Source organism: Paroedura picta, chromosome 7 (assembly GCF_049243985.1).
Source record: "Paroedura picta isolate Pp20150507F chromosome 7, Ppicta_v3.0, whole genome shotgun sequence".
Lineage (NCBI taxonomy): Eukaryota > Metazoa > Chordata > Lepidosauria > Squamata > Gekkonidae > Paroedura > Paroedura picta.
The window spans coordinates 65505606-65523422 of NC_135375.1; the positions used below are offsets into that span (position 1 = coordinate 65505606).

The 17817-nt window shown below is 38.6% G+C and overlaps 1 protein-coding gene across 6 annotated transcripts in view; it reads left to right on the top strand.

Annotated features, from left to right (window-relative positions):
* Positions 1-12662, top strand: part of KIF27 (kinesin family member 27) — a 40651-nt gene extending 27989 nt beyond the window's left edge. For 5 of the 6 annotated variants that reach the window (XM_077344669.1, XM_077344673.1, XM_077344674.1 and 2 more), the window contains 9 exons: positions 580-785; positions 1828-2025; positions 5279-5386; positions 6379-6552; positions 6933-7148; positions 8509-8715; positions 9792-9990; positions 11076-11234; positions 11624-12662. In XM_077344669.1, the coding sequence (XP_077200784.1) occupies positions 580-785; positions 1828-2025; positions 5279-5386; positions 6379-6552; positions 6933-7148; positions 8509-8715; positions 9792-9990; positions 11076-11234; positions 11624-12072 (1916 nt within the window). In that variant the 3' untranslated portion in view covers positions 12073-12662. The remainder of the gene's footprint in view (positions 1-579; positions 786-1827; positions 2026-5278; positions 5387-6378; positions 6553-6932; positions 7149-8508; positions 8716-9791; positions 9991-11075; positions 11235-11623) is intronic. The other variant, XM_077344672.1, reaches the window with a different exon arrangement.
* Positions 12663-17817: the final 5155 nt, after the last annotated feature.

Consider the following 17817-nt stretch of genomic DNA (forward strand, 5'->3'; position numbering starts at 1 on the left):
CAGTTGTGTATTCTTTCTTTGGTTTTTGATTTGGTGTTAGGAATTGCTGCTGGCTTGACTTGATCTGCTTGAACCTTGTATTGTGTAAGGAAGTAAGATGTGGATGTGATAGGATACTGGGGATAAAGCAGAAAATTTAACTTTTTAAAGTAGATATTCAAGTAATGATAAGATAGCATGGTAATGAAACAAGGTTTGAGTCCAGTGCACCTTCGACCAGCTAAGTTTTATTCAAAGTGTAAGCTTTTGTGAACATGGCACAGTACATCAGAAAATGAAATGGGAATTACAAGACTACATATATAAATAGAGAATTGGTCATGGATTAGTACACGGCATAATGAAGATGATTACCAGATACAAAGGTCCGTTATTTTTGTAACTTCATAGTTTGACTTCGAACTCACTTGAAGTATGGTAATAATAATTCTAAATTATCTTAAAGATTAATTTTAATAAATTAAAAATATTCCTGTTGTGCAGAATACTGCTACAACATTGACAATAACAAATTATGATTTGGTCTTTTTGTTTGTCTCTGTGTTTCCCCCCCCCCTACTCATTTTGGGGGGTTCTAAGGTAATGATGCCCGATCTGTAACCAAGCAGTATTCTTTGAAAATAACAGAACTGGAACATGAAGCAGAGCAGGCAAAAATGGAATTGGTTGAAACACAAAAGCAATTGCATGAACTAGAGAACAAGGAGTTAAGAGATATTGCAGAGAAAGCCAGGCTGCAGAAGGAATTTAGGAAGAAGATGGATGCAGCAAAATTTAAAGTTCAGGTACCTATAACTCTAGCAACATCCTGTGGTAACAGGTAACGGTTCTTATGATCTTATCCTTCATGCCAGTATTATGGTAGTAATATCCTGTCATAATAAATCAAATTACCCAGCTGGTATGACCATAAATGTGAAAGCTGGTTTAGCATAGCAGCTGAGTCAGTGAGCTATATATCAGAACATCCCTAATTTGAATCTTACCTCTGCCATGCATTCACTTTATAAGCTTAAGCAATCCAGTCCTCCCTCAGCCCATCAACTGCAGTATCAAGGGAATCATACTGGCGTATCGGTACAGGTGTTGTAAGCATTATAACAAGACAACGTGAAATGCTTTGGGCACTTGACAGTATTACATATATTAACTTTGGCTTGACAATTTAAATACTCCTTGGAATAGGAGGCCTATGTTTGAATTGCCACTGTTTGGTCTTGTACATAACAGCGTTGTTAGGATAAAATGAGAGAAGAATCATGTACCACCTGAGTAGGAGGATAAAAATGTAATAAACAGAATCTCAGCTTCTGTTCAGTGTTTTCCATTATTCAAATGTTGACATTTTCCTCACAAACATGTATTGATCAGATTAATCTGCATGTAGTTACTTGTATAACACAGATGTGGACAATGTGTACAAACAAGCACAAAAACATTTATGTATTCACAAGCCATTTTCTGATCAGTAATATTTGTTCTGTGAAAATGCCACATACTTACTTCTATATTTATGCAAATAGTTGAGCATTTCACTAGTTAATGTTGACTTTATACAATATCATCCGAAGACATTTATCACTTCATTATCCAAAGACCCATGTTTTCATGTGTACACTGTGTCTGCCTGTCTCTTTCTTTACAGCAAAAATGTATGGTTTGTCTTTCTTCTGAAAAACTATACTCAAGGCAGTTAACAAATACAAAAAAATGGAAGCCATGAAAAAACAAGCCATAATAAAAAAATGTCAATTCATAGTAACAAAACAGTAATAAAGCACAGTATGGTGGTATGGCATCAGACTAAAGTGTGCTGTGTAATTACAGGATTTACAAAGGAAACAGCAGGACACTAAAAAGTTGGCATCACTGTCCACCAAGAATGAGAAACATGTAACAGAACTGGAACAGAATGTCAGCCGCATGAAAAATCAACAAGCCCAACTTCAGAAAAGATTGAAAGAGGAGAGTGAAAAAAAGAAATCCTTGGAGGCAGAAATTCAACAGGGTCACCAGCAGATCAAGGTTAAGATACTTAACTTCTGTTTGCTTGCTCAGCAGAAATTTAATATAAATTCTTTCTTTACTTTCTCTAGGCTATTATAACTTTGAACATCCCTCCCTGGCATCCCTTTATAATCAGGAACATTGCTGCACATATCAAGAGAGAAGCTGGTGTATTATTGTTGCTCCAAGTATCTGTTGTGAGGCAGGATTAAGTGTTGTTTAAGCCATTAAATCACTAGGTGTCCAATTCAAATTCTTTTAACCTAAGAGGCCCCAATCTGCAATATGGAGATAATAATACAGGTTCTACCCTACAGGGGGATGTAAAGTGCTTTTTAATGCTCTGAAGAGACCTAATTTTATTTATATATAGTATGAATATTTAACTGAAATAATTTTATACAGTATATTTATTTATTGGATTTGTATGCTGTCACTCCTGGACCAGCATAATAATAAAACAGTAAAACCCCACAAGACGGTAAACTATGCCAGTTTACTAACAGCTACGAATACACAATACAGAAAAAGATAAAAATTAGCATAGATGGTGACAGTAACTAAACTATAGATCCTTACTCCTCAGATCTTTTATTCCCAGTTGTGCTCTTAGCAGATGTAACTCAAGGGAAATGATTGGCTGCAGGGGAAGTCCAGATTACACAAGGATGGGGGAGGACCCACTCTTATTGACCTGGTATTCAGCCCAACCTCAACCAAAAGCCTGGTGGAAGAGCTCCATCTTGCAAGCCTTGCGGAACCCAGAAAGCTTTGACAAGGCCCTCACCTCATCCGAGAGATCATTCAACCAGGCAGGGGCCAGGGCTGAAAAGACCCTGGTCCTGGTCGAGGCCAGGCGAGCTTCCCAGGAACCCGTGACCATCAACAAATTCATACCTCCAGAGCAAACTGCCGTGTGAGGAGCATAAGGAGATAAGCAGTCCCACAGGTAGGCAGGACCCAGGCCGTGTATAGCCTTAGAGTCAAAACCAATACCTTGAACTTGATCTGGAAGCAAACCGGCAGCCAATGCAGCTGTCTCAGCAATAGCTGAACATGGGCCATCCAAGATGACCTAGTGAGGACCCGTGCAGCCGCATTCTGCATCAGTTGCAATTTCCAGGTCAGGGACAAGGGTAGGCTTGCATAGACTGAGTTACAGAATCTAATCTGGAAGTGACCACTGCATGGATCACTTTGGCCAAGTGATCCACAGACAGGCAGGATGCTTGTAGCCATGCTTGGGCACAGATGGAAAAACGCCATCTGGGCTACTTTCATGACCTGAGCCTGCATAGATAAAGAAGCATCAAAGATCACCCCCAGGTTCCTGACCGTAGGTGCATATGTAAGTTGCACCCCATTCAGTCCGGGGAGATGTACTTCCTGATCCTTCTATCCAGCCACAGGACCTCTGACTTGAAGGGGGTGAGTTTCAGATGACTCTGCCTGATCCATTCAGCTACTGCTTCCAAACAACTGGCAAATGTATCTGGGGGGAGATCCAGCTGACCATCCATCAGGAGACAGAGCGGGGTATCATCCGCATACTAGTGACACTCTGGACCAGCTGGGCCAGAGAGTGCATACAGATGAGTAGGGGAGAGTACTGCCCCTTGTGGTACCCCACAAGGAAGTACGAAGGGGTCCAATAACTCCTCCCCCACTGCAACACTCTGTGACTGACTTGTATGAAAAGAGGTCAGCAAGTTTAAGACAGTTCTTCCAATCTCTGTGTCAACAAGGCGGCGTGTCAATAGCTTGTGATCGACCACATCAAATGCAGCTGATAAGATTTAATAAAATGAGAATGGCTGACCCACCCTGGTCCAGCTGGTGCCGGAGATCATCCATCAGAGCGACCAGCACAGTCTTCTCCCCATGGCCAGGATGAAAGCCAGACTGGTATGGATCTAGGTCCAAAGTTTCCTCCAAAAATGCCAGGAACTGGTCTGCTGTGGCCCTCTCAACCATCTTGCCAGGAATGCAAGATGCAATATCAGGCAATAGTTAGTGGGGGCTAGCGATGGCTTCTTCAGTCGAGGGTGGACAGCTGTCACCATGAAACCTGAGGGAATTCTCCCAATGAAAAGGAGAGGTTCATAATCTCCCTCAGTGGGACTCCTGTCCGCTGGTTGCTCACGTTGAGCAGCCATGATGGACAGGGATCTAAGGGGCAAGTGATCACTCTCACTGTCCCTAGCAGTTTGTCCACTTTGATTACAGAGAGCCATCTGAAGCCATCAAATCGTATCCCCTGTGACAACCATGTAGCTTCCAGTTCACATTCTGTACCAATTGTGGAAGTCAGTTCACAGTGGAGTTACAAGACTTTATCTGCAAAAATGCTCACTAATGCCTCTCAGCGTAAATCCAATGTACTATGATTTTGGTGCCCTACCTTGCGGGCGGTAAGTGATCAAACTACCCTATACAGTTGTGCTGGGTGAGAGCTAGCAAATGCAATTTCTGCAGCGAAGAAGTCACATCTTGCCACTTTCACCGCCATCTCATATGCCCTCATAAGCGTTTTATAAGATGTCCTTGCCACCTCATCACGAGTCTTCTGCCACACATGCTCTAGTCGTCTCACTTCCTTTTTCTCCTCCTGAAGCTCCTAGGAATACCAAAGAGCCTGTTTGAGGCAAGGGCACAGCAGTTGCCTAGGAGCAATCTCGTCTATTGCAGCTCTCAGGCGGGACTGCCAGTCCCCCTCCAAGGCTGCTAGTGACACGCCGGAGGGCATCGGGTCCTGCAGAGCATTCAGGAATCTCTCCAATTCCTTAAGTATCCGTGGGTGGACTAAAATACATCCATCACCCAAGCAGGGAGGTGGTAGTATCCATAGTTGAGCCCTGAAGGCATAAGTCTCCTGGACCAGGACTGCCACCCCCCTCCCCTACCATGGAACTGAGGTTAATGCAGGACTGAAAACCCAGGTGGAGCCAGATCTTTTGGGGCAGCTGTCTCACCCTCTTGAGCCCATGTTTTGGTCACACATGGCAAGTCAACCCTGTGCCCCATGAAATAATCTCACAAGGTCGAGGTCTTGTTATTAATCGATTTCGTGTTGCAGAGCATGAGCAACGGTTCAGGCTTAGCCCTCTCTCCTCCGACTCTGGGGATGGGATGGAGCTATTTAATTTTGTCCAATGTAGTAATAATTCATATTGTTAAAATTTTGCTGTATATGCTGAAATTATTTATTTTGGTCAATAATTATCCATCTGTGGGCATGTGCAAGAATTTCTAAGTTCCAGTATACTTGCAGGAACTTCAGCAAAAGACAGAACAGCAGGAGAAGATCCTAAAACTAAAAAATGAGGAAATTGCTGCATTTAAGAGGAAAAATTCATCTGTACCCCCACAACAACTGCAGGTAGCTAATGTGAGAAATATGTATCATCTGCTAGAAAATGATGGGTACACGTGACAGAGTTTGCCAGACTGCATGTTTGGCATGTTTTTATACTAGCATTTCTTAACGATTCTCAGTAGAAGTACAGACAGCTGGATTGCGCCAGTTTTTCCACTGGTGAAAAATGGAGAAGGGGTCACCTTGTACCACAAAAGAAGGCTACAGTTGGGTTCGTGGGATCATGACAAAGCAAAAATCATGTTGAATAATCGTTTGTAAGGAGACTAAGCTAGTTGGATCCAATCTAAAGTTTATTTCTTATCATTTCTCATCAAAATGTTTTGTTGTATGATATAAAATAAATGTGTATGAAGCTTGTAAAATTACTTATTTAAATGCAAAATTAAATTTACATAATTTATTTATTTACTTATTTTTAGATTTATATCCTGCCCCTGCTGGCATTGCCAGCTTGAGGCGGCTTACAAAATAGTCATAAAAACATATACAATAAATGTATGAACAGTTGTAAAATTTTAAACTAAAAACAGTCAATGAGCTGCATGGGCAGACTAAAACAAAGAGCATCATTTTTTTTATTTTCGTTTTTCAGGGGAGGCAGCCCAACGATGTTTAGTTAAGTCATCTAGATGTTCATTGGTCCCCAACCAAATGCCTGGTGGAAGAGCTCCATTTTACAGGCCCTGTGGAACTGAACCAGTTCCGTCAAGGTCCTTAACTCTTCCGGGAGCTCATTCCACCAGTTCAGGGCCATTTGATAATGGTGAATTAACTAGTTGCTCTCTATGCTATATTTCCAGTGTTTAATTAAAAGGTGCTTTTAAAAGTAATAGTGGAATTGCAAGCCATTGGAGAGCAATTAGTTAGGTTTTTTGTTGTGGCAATGACAACTGCTATATTTCTATATGACAATATTTTATCATAGCATTAATAAAATTACAAGAAATAAGTTTATCAAAGACTATATATAGATTATACTTTTTCTCCTGAAGTTAGAAGAGAAAAAGAAGTGGCTTGATGAAGAGCTAGAGAAGATTTTGCATCAGCGTCAAGAATTGGCTAATCTGGAGGAAGATTTAAAGAGAAGAGAAGCTATCATTTCCAAGAAGGAAATGCTGATACAAGAAAAGAGCCATTTGGAAATAAAGAAACTGAGATCCAGCCAGGTGCTTTATTTTTACAATACTGTGGTGCTGCTATCTGAGAACTAAGGTCAAAAATGTATGAGAAAATAAAGCATCTTCATGTCCTTAATTTTTTCTGTAAAACTTGGATAATGAAAAATAATACTTAACACTGAGTTTAAGACCATATGCAAAATATATTTTTCCTGTAAGAGTGTGAATACATGTCAGTTTCTATAAACAAATGCTTTATATAATTAGATTTTATTTTCACCCATAAAAGCAGAAATAAATATTGGTCTCCTTCATTACCAATGCTTCAGTTAACTTTATTGATATTTATACGTTAGTGATTTTGCTTGCTTCTTTAGATAGCTAATATTCTCCTGTATAGGGTTATGTTTTTATCTCTGTCTTTTTAGGCACTCAGTACAGACAGTTTGAAATTATCTACCCGCCTGAGCACATTGGATCAGGAATTATGTAATAAAAACATACAGCTACAGAGCAGTACCAGTGATGAGCAAGGAAAGATTTTGGAAGAGGTTCAGGTTCTACAGAAGGAGAGGGATCACCTGCTAAAAAGAAGAAGCAGTGTGGATGAGAAACTTAAAAGTGGCAGAGTGTTGACTCCTGAAGTAAGTATCTACTTGATAAGCAAAACTGCCAGTTACTATTAAGAGTAAAGGGCATTAGGATCACTAACTAAAAGCTAGTATTGGAAGATGCTAAAATAGACATGAAAAACTGATTTGTTAAATTGATTTTTAAAAACATCCATTGGAGCATGTTTATTTCAGGTTGTTGCAACTTAATTGAAAATGGTTCCTGATCAATGATAATCTGTACCAGTTGTGGACAGTCCAAGGCAGCAACTTTTGTCCCCTCTATGTGAAGTCATTGTGACTTCTCCATTAAAGAGCAAATTAGAAATGATACTACAGGAGATTAATGATTGGCGTTTACTTTTGTCCGCCACCCCCATACAATCCTGGGAATTCTTTTCCACAGTTGCTTTGACATTTCAAAAGACTACAAGAAATACACTGACAGATCTCTTATATGTCATGTGTAATTTGGCCTGAGTGCAGAGTAACCTTTGTGGGCTCAAGTCACGTCTGGTTCATTGAATTTAAGATCAGCACAAGATTAAGCTGGTTATTTGGTTAATTAAAATTGTATGTTCTTCTCTAGTAGTGTTTTTCTCCAGTAATGTTCATTTTATGTCCATTTATTAGGCTTCACTAGGCTCTGTGCCCGATGAGTTATATAAGTGTATCCAACAATATATTAATGCTCCCTTACATATATGCATGGTATGAAAGATTCGTAGTAATATGCTCACTGTATTGCTGAGGATCCTATCTGCCATTTCTTGAGGGATTTTTACACATTTCTGAAACGTATTTAAATTAAGTACAGTCCTAAATAAAGCTGGATCCAGTACATACTTACTTGGAAAGCCCCATTGAACTCATTGGGTGTTATTTTTGAGTAACAATGCATAGGTTGGTCTCTCTTAGTAGTGCGAAATCAAGAGAAGTTGCCCTCTAAAGAGGGCCTACATGGGGGATGTATACGAGTTAAATTATTAATATAAATCTGGTACTGAAGTGACATAATGGTTATTTATTTATTTGTTTATTTATTATATTGATATACCGCCCTCCCCGGAGGCTCAGGGCGGTTTACATTGAACTTATGAACCATACATGAAACAATCTGCATTAGTAACCATACAATAATATTAATAACAGTGGTTGTAACAGTATAACAATATAATATTACAACAATGCAATGGCACAACAGGTCCAGAGCGCTCTGGTGGAGTTCTGGGGGGGGGGGGGGGGGAGCAGTGCAGCTCCCAGTGGTCATGTGCTCTGCTGTTCTATTACATTTAATATATATAGTGACAAATGTTAATAAATGTAGTGATTTCAACATTGCTTGTCATGAGTAGCTTTGAAATTTAAGTCATAATCTTTGCTTTCTTTCCAGGAAGAGCACATTCTCTTCCAACTTGAAGAGGGAATTGATGCCTTGGAGGCTGCCATTGCCTACAAGAATGAAAATATCCAAAATCACAAGAACATGTTAAGAGCCTCATCTCAAATCATCTCTCAGAGTGAGGCCAGCATGATGGGAAAACTAGTTTCCCTGTCTGCTACTGAGCTACAAGCAATTCTTTTAAAGTATTTTAATAAGGTTTGTCCATACAACTTAGCAAACTCTGATTTTTTTTCTTGTTGTACAAAATGAATTTGTGATGTGTTCTTATTCTAGCTTGTGATGGCAAGAATGTACTGTGCAGAAATTTAGTTCAGTTCTATTTTGTTTACTTTTAAAGGGTAATTTCATTCATTAAAGCAAACATATGTACACCAAATTACAGTACCAACATGGTTTCCTATACTTTTCTTTGGTGTGAAATACAGCCAATGTTGCACTGATGTTTCACTGGTTCTTTTAAAAGGAAAGTATAAATGGTAATCAGTTATAGTTAATACTCAGTGATGGAGGTACTATGCCTTGTTTACACAGGTGAAATGACACTGGGTCATTTCAGCTGAGAAATATAAAGATGGTTTGAAAAGAAGTCACTGAAGGTGGTTCTCCATGTGATATATACATATGTAGTTATTTTTTTTAAAATTCTGACACTGTAACCTGGGTGATTCTGAACAGCTATGGTCTAAATGCCACTGTGCAGAGTGTGTTCTGTGTGTTGTATGTAAGTGAATTATTTTTATGTCCTGTGTGTATCTTAGCAGCTCGTTACTTAGGATGAACAAGCGTATATATGAAAGCATTAGGAGACCTTAGCTTTTAATTTGCATTCTCCATGTGATAGCTATATGTAGAAAAGATCACTAGGAACAAGCATATCAAGGATTTATTGTACTTTTATTATACTATGAAACAGAAATTACTTCAGGAATGTGGAAACTATGGTAGGATTTATAAACGATGCTCGATTTTTTTTTCTGCTGAACTTGAATTGGATAATTCTGTTGACATTCAGCTCCAGTATGACTTGTCAGTGAGTCTTTGTAAGCGGTGAAAGATGTAAGGTGGTTATAGCACAATAACATACAGCCAAAGCACTGATGGGGAATGGGGGGTGCCAAATACTTAAGCTTATTTGCACTACCTGTTGTCCAAAAGAATCTGCAGCATCCAAATTCCCCACCCCATTGAGAGTGCCTTGGCAATGGCCACCACATGTGGTGTGCCAAGCTTCCATGGCTAGCAATGACTTGATTTGCAAATTTCTTTATTAGGTTGTCAGACTCCGAGAGAGTGAACGTAAATTGCAGCTCCAAACTGAAGAACTGGGAATGAGGGTCATGGAACAAGAAAACATAGTAAGAGAGCTTGAATTGGCACTTCAGCATCTCATGCTTCAGTGTGATAGGCGTCTGACCCTCCAGCAGAAAGAGCATGAGCAAATGATGCAATTAATACTAGTTCACTGCAAAGGTATATGACTTCTGAGATTTGTAAACCTTAATATTATATATGGTTAAATGCAAAATTGCATTTCAGTCATTCCAAAATCAGTCCCAAAATATTCTGTGATAATCAAGTGGACATATAGTTCCAGGAATTCACTCACATCTTCCCAGTCTCCTACTCAAGGTCAAGTAGTTAAATATCTCTGACTGGCTTTGATTTTAAGGCACAAAACCTACTTCTAACAAACAAAAGATTGAAAGTTATTTTTTGGTTATTAGAATAATTTTAACAAATTACAAAAAAATTAAATCTTGTTACAGTATCTCTTTGAATTTAATAATTTGCTCTCTAGGCTTCCTCAGAGCTGAATTAATTAGTTAGATGTGTTTATATTTATACTGCAAGCTAGACTTCCTGTTATTTAGTTGCTTGTAGTTTCATTGAATGAACATCTCTCACTTTGCGCTTATCTGTAGCTTCATCTCTAAGAATAGAGTTTTTAATTCTCATCTGCAGTTCTCCCTGTGTATGCTTCTTGCATTATAAATTAACACTTTCAAAATCTGAGGGAAACTAAAAGTAAAACAGATACAGTGAGTTGAATCCTAAAGAACCACAGAGGTATTTTTATTTTTATTTGCATCCCACCTGGGGAGACTCAAAGCAGCTTATGGAATCCCCTGTCCTTCCTTATATCCTCACATCAATCCTTTGGGGTACATCATGCTGGGATGTGTGTAATTAGCCCATGGTCACCCAGCAAGCTTCTGTGGCACAGTGGGACTTCAAACTTGGCTTTCCTCAATCCTGGTCCAAAATCCTAACCCATACAGTATTGCATAGAGGGCTGCAGCATGTGATTGCTCTGAGATAGAGCACATTTCATTCTCTTCCAGTCTATATCCCTCATGCTACATTTTCTGCCATTCTGCCTTCAGAAGTAGCTAAAAAGACACAGAAAGTGAAGGCAGTAAAGATCCCTTATGATTATTTTGTTCATAGTTCTTTCAGATCCAATATACTTTCTACAGCTATATATTTTGTGTTTTGTTCCTGTTTCAATTTATAGCATTACTAGTTTGAATCTAAAATTAGATTTGTCCTTCCAGAGAAAGATGGGGAACGTATTACAGAATCCCTTACAACATATGAAACCAAAGTCCAGCGGTTGGAAAAAGAACTGTTCTTCTATAAAAAAACAAGCAGAGAACTAAAGAAAAAATTAAAGGAACTTCTCGGAGAATCGATGCATCCTCCTCGTACACAAAGTAAAAGACTGATTAGTCAAACTCCACCACCATTTATATTAGTAATAGAACTTCTCTTGAGCATAATAGAGTTGGACTGCACATTGTTCTTAGTCATCATAGTTCATAATAGAGGATAGGTTGGATTTCAGCACTTTTTTTCTTTAAGTAGAGATGATTGATCTCCGGTAACATTTTCTATTTCTGACTTTGTCAATAAAGTCAATGCATTTTGCCATTTATTCAGTAGTGTTTCGTTTGCAGTACTGTTCATTTCCACCAATATATTTATATTTTTCCCCATAGTAGAAAAATATTGACCCTACTAAAATTCCTAACAATAAAACAGAAAAGTGGAAATAATAATCTCAAAACATCTAAATGAGCTGTTTCTTTGACTAATTTTTCAGGTAACTGTTCTAATGATGGGATACTGGACCAAGAAAGAGCAGGTGTCTCTTCAGAAGAATTTGTATGGACATCTAAATCAACTGGAAAATTGAAAGAAATAGAACATCCAGTGGGTGGCATAGAAGCACAGCAAAATTCACATAGACTTGATCAGCATTGTGCACAGCTGGAATCCAGTGCATTGTGTTTATCCAGAAATCAAGAAGAGCAAGCAGGAAAAGTATGGCAGATTGCAAAATCTCATCCACAAGTGTTCTGTCATTCTCAGGCAAAAGAGACATTGGTACAGCTTCAAGGAGTAACTCCGGTAAAACTTTCCCGCAAAGAATTACGTCCTATCCCTGTTTCTGAGCTTTCTTCAAGGCGCTCAGGCCTAACAGACGGTATAAGTTCTGTTGCTGACAATTCCTTTGAAATGTCTAGAAAACCTAATGACTATAATATATAATCATCTCTTTTTAATATGAATTTAATATGAAATATACAATTTCCTTCCGATTTGTTTCAAACAGCTACAATGTTTATGCAAGTTATTTCTAGTTGTGTTTCATGCCACAGATAATTATTTATGATTTTATGCCACAGATAATTATTTTATAATCTATGATACTTCTTTGATGGTGATGACATAAAGGGTTGAAATTTCAATGAATTTTCATTGTGAGGAACTTTGTTACAAACACTGTACTATTTTCTCTGTAAAATTAGAATGGAGTTTTATACTGTCTTCTCTTGAATGCATCCTTTAAATCGTATACTACAAATAATCTTAGAATACTTATCCCAATATAATTTGGTTCATAACATTTCCTAGAGTATTCCTGAAGGCATGTTTATGTGACTAAAGAGTATATAAGTGGAACAATCAACTATGACCATAAGCATGCCATGTGATTAACTATATAGGGACAAAACTGCCATTAGAGTTACGGAAGTGCTATTGGCTAGATCTGTTACTACTCAGTTTTGCATATATCAGTTGTCTTTGTGAACATGTAGCACTTGGATGTTGGCATGAATAAATACTATATTGTGTTACCTTGTGAGATATAGCAAGTTCTTTGTGGACACATCTGCAATTATGGTTTCCTAATTACTTTTGTGTCTGCACACACACTAAGGTTTATAACAAAATATTTTGCTAAGGCCTTAAACCATATTATCATTTATTTATTGTATGACAGAGTTAAACACAGGAAGCATATATAATAATATAAAATAGGTAAGCAAGACTTTTTATGCACTGGTGTTTCCTTTTGCTTTTACCGTGCATGCCAACTCACTTTCACTTTGCATGTGGGTCAGGCTTTCATTTTCCTTCTGCATGGATTTAGCTCCTTTCAGGGCTTAATTCGTTTTCCATTCACTGTATGTTTGTTTTTTGTAAAAGTCCTATTACCACTGTTTTTCCCCCTTTCTTGACTCCCAAGGTGAAGGAAATTAACAAGTAGAATGATTCCATCAGATTTTCTCCCCATTCCCCCGTTTTCCCCCTTCTCCTAGAAAGTCATGCTTTCACTGGTGACCTTATGCTGCAGTCTCTGCTTATTGTTCAGTTTCAGGCAGGGCATGCTTTTTTAAATTGAAAGAAGAGATTCTTAAAGCTGCTTTCATTTCAGGGTAGCCATTTTAGTAGAAGGTTCTCCCCCCCCCCCTTCATTGTTATCTAACCTCTAGCACTGCTTAAGCATTTAATTTTTTAAAATAATCCCCCTTTAAATCTAATGATAATTGGGGTTCAGTATTTATGTCAGAACTATAGACAAGCCTTTCAAGTGGTTCTCCCCCCTTCATCTTGTTAATATCTTTTTTTTAAGAAAGAGGCTGATTCCTTTTTTCTTTTGTAAAACAATTGGAAGCCTTAATATGCCTTTTATCTGCCACAGATTTCAGCATAGGCTATAGCTTGGCTGGCAAGGCATTACCCTAAGAATAAGGAGGTTATTGGTTCAAATTGGCCATGCTGATTCAGTTTACATTTTTTGCTTTTCAAAACATGCAGCCATTTTGAATAATGACCTTTTCAAACACAAAAAATACAAATTGAATCAACATGGCCAATTCTGTGAGGAAAAAATATCAGTCCCCACAGACAGGTTTGTACCAACAACCTCCTGATCTTCAGGCTAACATCTTGCCAGCTGAATTACAACCGAAACCGAAACCCAGGGCAGATAAACAACATATAAAGGTTTCCCTGTTTTTGCTTTTTTTTTAAAAAGGAATCCAACTAATAAAGAGGTAATGCCTTGCAAGAATCATTTCCTTTCCTTTAAGAAGTGAAATTGACAAAATGGGAGGAGAATGGGGGATAGGACAGATGGCAGCCCTTGGGAGCTGGGAGTATTTTACAATATCTGGCTCTGTGATACACATGATGGAAAGAACAAAGAGAGGGGAGTGGCTGGAGGAAATTGAAGAAATATGTAATGGTTGTCTGTAGTTCTGACACTAATGCTGAATCCTGATTACTGCTAAATTTAAGGGGCGGGCTTATAAAAATATTTAAATGCTTAAGCAGTACTAGAGTTTAGACAGTGATGAAAGGATGGGGAAGAAGTTTCTTCTAAGATGGCTACCAGAAGTGAAAGCAGCATTAAGAATCTCTCAAAAACACATCCTGCCAAAAACCGCTCTGAGCCTTTGGGGAGGGTGGTATAAAATAAAATAAAAACTGACAGATAAGCAGAGATCAACCAGCAGCACAAAAAGAAAAAAGAAAACTGTTTTTTTCATTAGTATACAGAGTAATATCCTGTGATTTGATGGAGAAAAATTGGAGAAAGAAGAAATGTGCAGTGTGCAGGAGCAGGTTGCAAATTAAAGTGATACTTGCTTGAATTCAATGATAATTGAAATTAACCTGTACCTGCAGAAAGGGCCAATTGAGCAATCCCTCTAAGTACTAGTATCTAAATTTTCAATCTGCTCAGTTGCAGCTGGGGAAAGTTCAGAGAGTTCCGTTATACCTCCCTGGAAAGCACGGCATTTACATAGTTTGGGTGGCTGCATCACAATTGCATTTCGTTTCTGGTATTTTGCCTCATTTGCTCAACTGCCAAAGTCCATTCGTATTCAGTTAGGTGTCTTCTATAATTTATTTGCTAGGCAAATAGCCCACTGCAGCTGTAAATGCAATGGGTGCTAGTGGGGCAATAGGTGGGTTGGAGTTGGCGGGTGCGTGGAGAGCCTGGCACTGCAAGGTGTGGAGCGGCTTCCCTTTGTTTTCCCTCACCTCACAGTCTGAAAGCTGCAGGGCGAGTGTGTAGCGGCCTCGGGGCTGCTGCTCCTTGGCCTGGGTGATGCTGCTGCAACATTGCTACGCCACCTCACCACCGCCGCTGTTTGGCCGTTACCACCTCCTTGCCGCCGCCTCCGACACACTGGGCACGGCAGCGCGGCCCACTGCACCACCGCGTCACTGCCACCGTCACCTCACCGCCACTGCTGCTGTTTGGCTGCTCCCTCGCCACTATGGCTGGCTGGGTGGAGCAGCGGGCTGGGCAGGATGGTGTGATCCACTGTGCTCCAGGGCTAAAAACCGTCTGGCCATGAGGCTGCAAGTGCACCTTGCAGCTGGCTCTTGAGGGCGGGTGCTCCACGGACCGGCCCAATTCAACATTTGTTTGTTATATTTTTATACTGCCCTGTAAGACTCAGAGTGGTTTACATAAGACATAGGGGTATACATTGTAACCATAACAATAATCATAACATCACAAATCAAATCCTGCAAGCTTTTCATTGATATTTATCAGGTTATGGATATAGGGTGAAACTGATTGCATGTTTGTTAACAACCATTCTTTCTTTGATCAAAATTTTGTGAGTGTAAGATTTGTGCAGATCTTATTGCTGGGTGTTTGGATCTTAGTCTGTATAGGCCCTCAACAGTCATGTCATTGTGGATAGGCAACTCTTTGTTTTCAGTTATTACAAAGAAGAGCATCTTGTCTTTGGAGATGCAGGAGAGCAATCTGGCCCAACATGGATAGCCAATAAACTGGAGTGGGTATAATACATCTGCTGATGGTTTTCATTATTGTATTGAACATCACGTTTATGAACATGGGGGTTATTGAGCCATCCTGAAGCACCATATTCCATGGTCCGTGCACCCTGCATATAATTTGAAGCCAATTTAATAGCATATCCTCTGTTCCAGGTGGAAGGCTTTCCTCTTTCACTATTTCTGTCTACTTGCCCTTTTTTGGAGGACCCCCAATTTTTATGTGTTTTAAAATTAAAATATATTAGCAGGTGTATATTTAAACTTCAAGGGACTGTTTTTATTGAGAAATAAATCTCATAGTATTCGATAGACTTAGGATTGCAACTCTACTATATGGTAGGCCAGATTCACAATCCATTTTTTAAAAAATTGTTCCTAGCCTGTGTATATAGCCCAGTGCTTTTGAGAACTGTAGAGGATAAGGGGGGGAAGGGCTCTTCTTTGCCATGGTCTAATTGAAAATCCCCAGCTAATAGCAGCTAGAGAGGAGTGGATTTAATGGGAAAGCGAGGTGTTAGGCCTCTGTCTAAAATTATACTACTCATATTTTTATTCAAGGATAACACTGAAACTCTGCAACTGCTGCTCTGCTAAAAACCCTCTAAGATGTCTGCAAAAGGAAGTTCTGTTTCAAAGAAACGAAAAATTACAGATGAGCACCGTGTCTGCAGTGACAAATGGACTACTAAATACTTCTATGTTTTAAACAAGGATAAAGCAGTTTGCCTGATATGACTTGAAACTCTCTCAATATTAAAGGAGCACAATATTAAAAGGCACTTTGAATTCTGTCACAAGAGCTATTCAATATATCAAGGAGAGGTACGAGTGAACAAGATACACATTTTTAAAAAATTAATATTTTTGCAACAAATTACCTTTAGAAAGCATGTTGAAGAGAACCTGTCTATTGTGAGGACCAGCTATCATGTTGCTAAATCTATTGCTGAGAGTGGTAGACCATTATCTGATGGTGAATTTGTTAAAAAGTGTATGGTTAAAGTGATGGAGGAAATGTTCCCTGAGGAACATGGAGGAAATGTTCCACTGATTGTCAAGGTAAAAAGTTTTGATTTTCTTTTCTTTGGCATTAGTTGAGATTAATGACCTTATAGACACGGCTCAACCACTAATTTATATTAGGGGGATAAATTTCAACTTCAGAATTACAGAATCGTTGTGTGTACTGCAGAGTTTGAAAGATATAACAACTGCAGGAAACATATTCTTGAAGGTATGTAAATCAGTAGAAAATATTTTTCTGAGTTGGAAAAGCATCACAACTGATGGTACAAGAAATATGGTGAGAATTAAAACTGGTGTAGTTACAAAAATCAATGAATAGATATTGAAATTAAACAGTACACTTCTAATGCTATTTCACTGCATCATCCATCAGCAAGCCTTGTGTAGTAAGATTCTTCAATGGGAAAACGTGATGTGTATTGTTGTATCTAGCATTAATTACATCAGGCATCATGGTCTTGCTCATTGTCAGCTTCAGAATTTTCTCTCAGAGATAGAAGCAGAATATGGAGATGTATTGTACCATGCAGAAGTCAGGTGGCTTAGCAGAGGCTAAGTCCTCAAATGTTTTTTCAGTCTTCATCATGAATTAGACGTCTTTCTTAAGGAGAAAGGAAAAGGTCAAGAAGCACTTTCTGACCCTGAATGGATTTTTGATTTAGTCAAGGCTTACAAATGAACATGACATTTTAAAAGTGTATGTCACAAATCTTGATTTGGACATCAATGCCTTGGCTAACAGAAAATAGCCACAAAAATCACACTGACTAGGTAAGCATGTGGAGCTAAATAAAAGGATAAATAAAAGGATTCTATAATAAAATATTGTTCCAAAATAGATTGCATTAAAGTTAATATTTCTTCATTTACCTTTTAATGTTTACTTTTGATCTAAATAAATAGGTTAATAATTTTGTTACATTTTGGTTTAAGTTCAATCTAATGCGGCTCCCATGTGCCAAAAGGTTGGGGACCCCTGGACTACATAATCAAATAGATAGCTTCAAGGTACCCCAGTCAAGATGTAAAACTGAAAATAAAAGGTAGAAATGGTTGAGATCTGTTAACTGAGGTATACTGTTACTTTCTCTTTTCTATGTTTTCTTGTTTATCTTTTCTGAAATATTAATAGAAATTCCTTTTAAAAAAATAAAT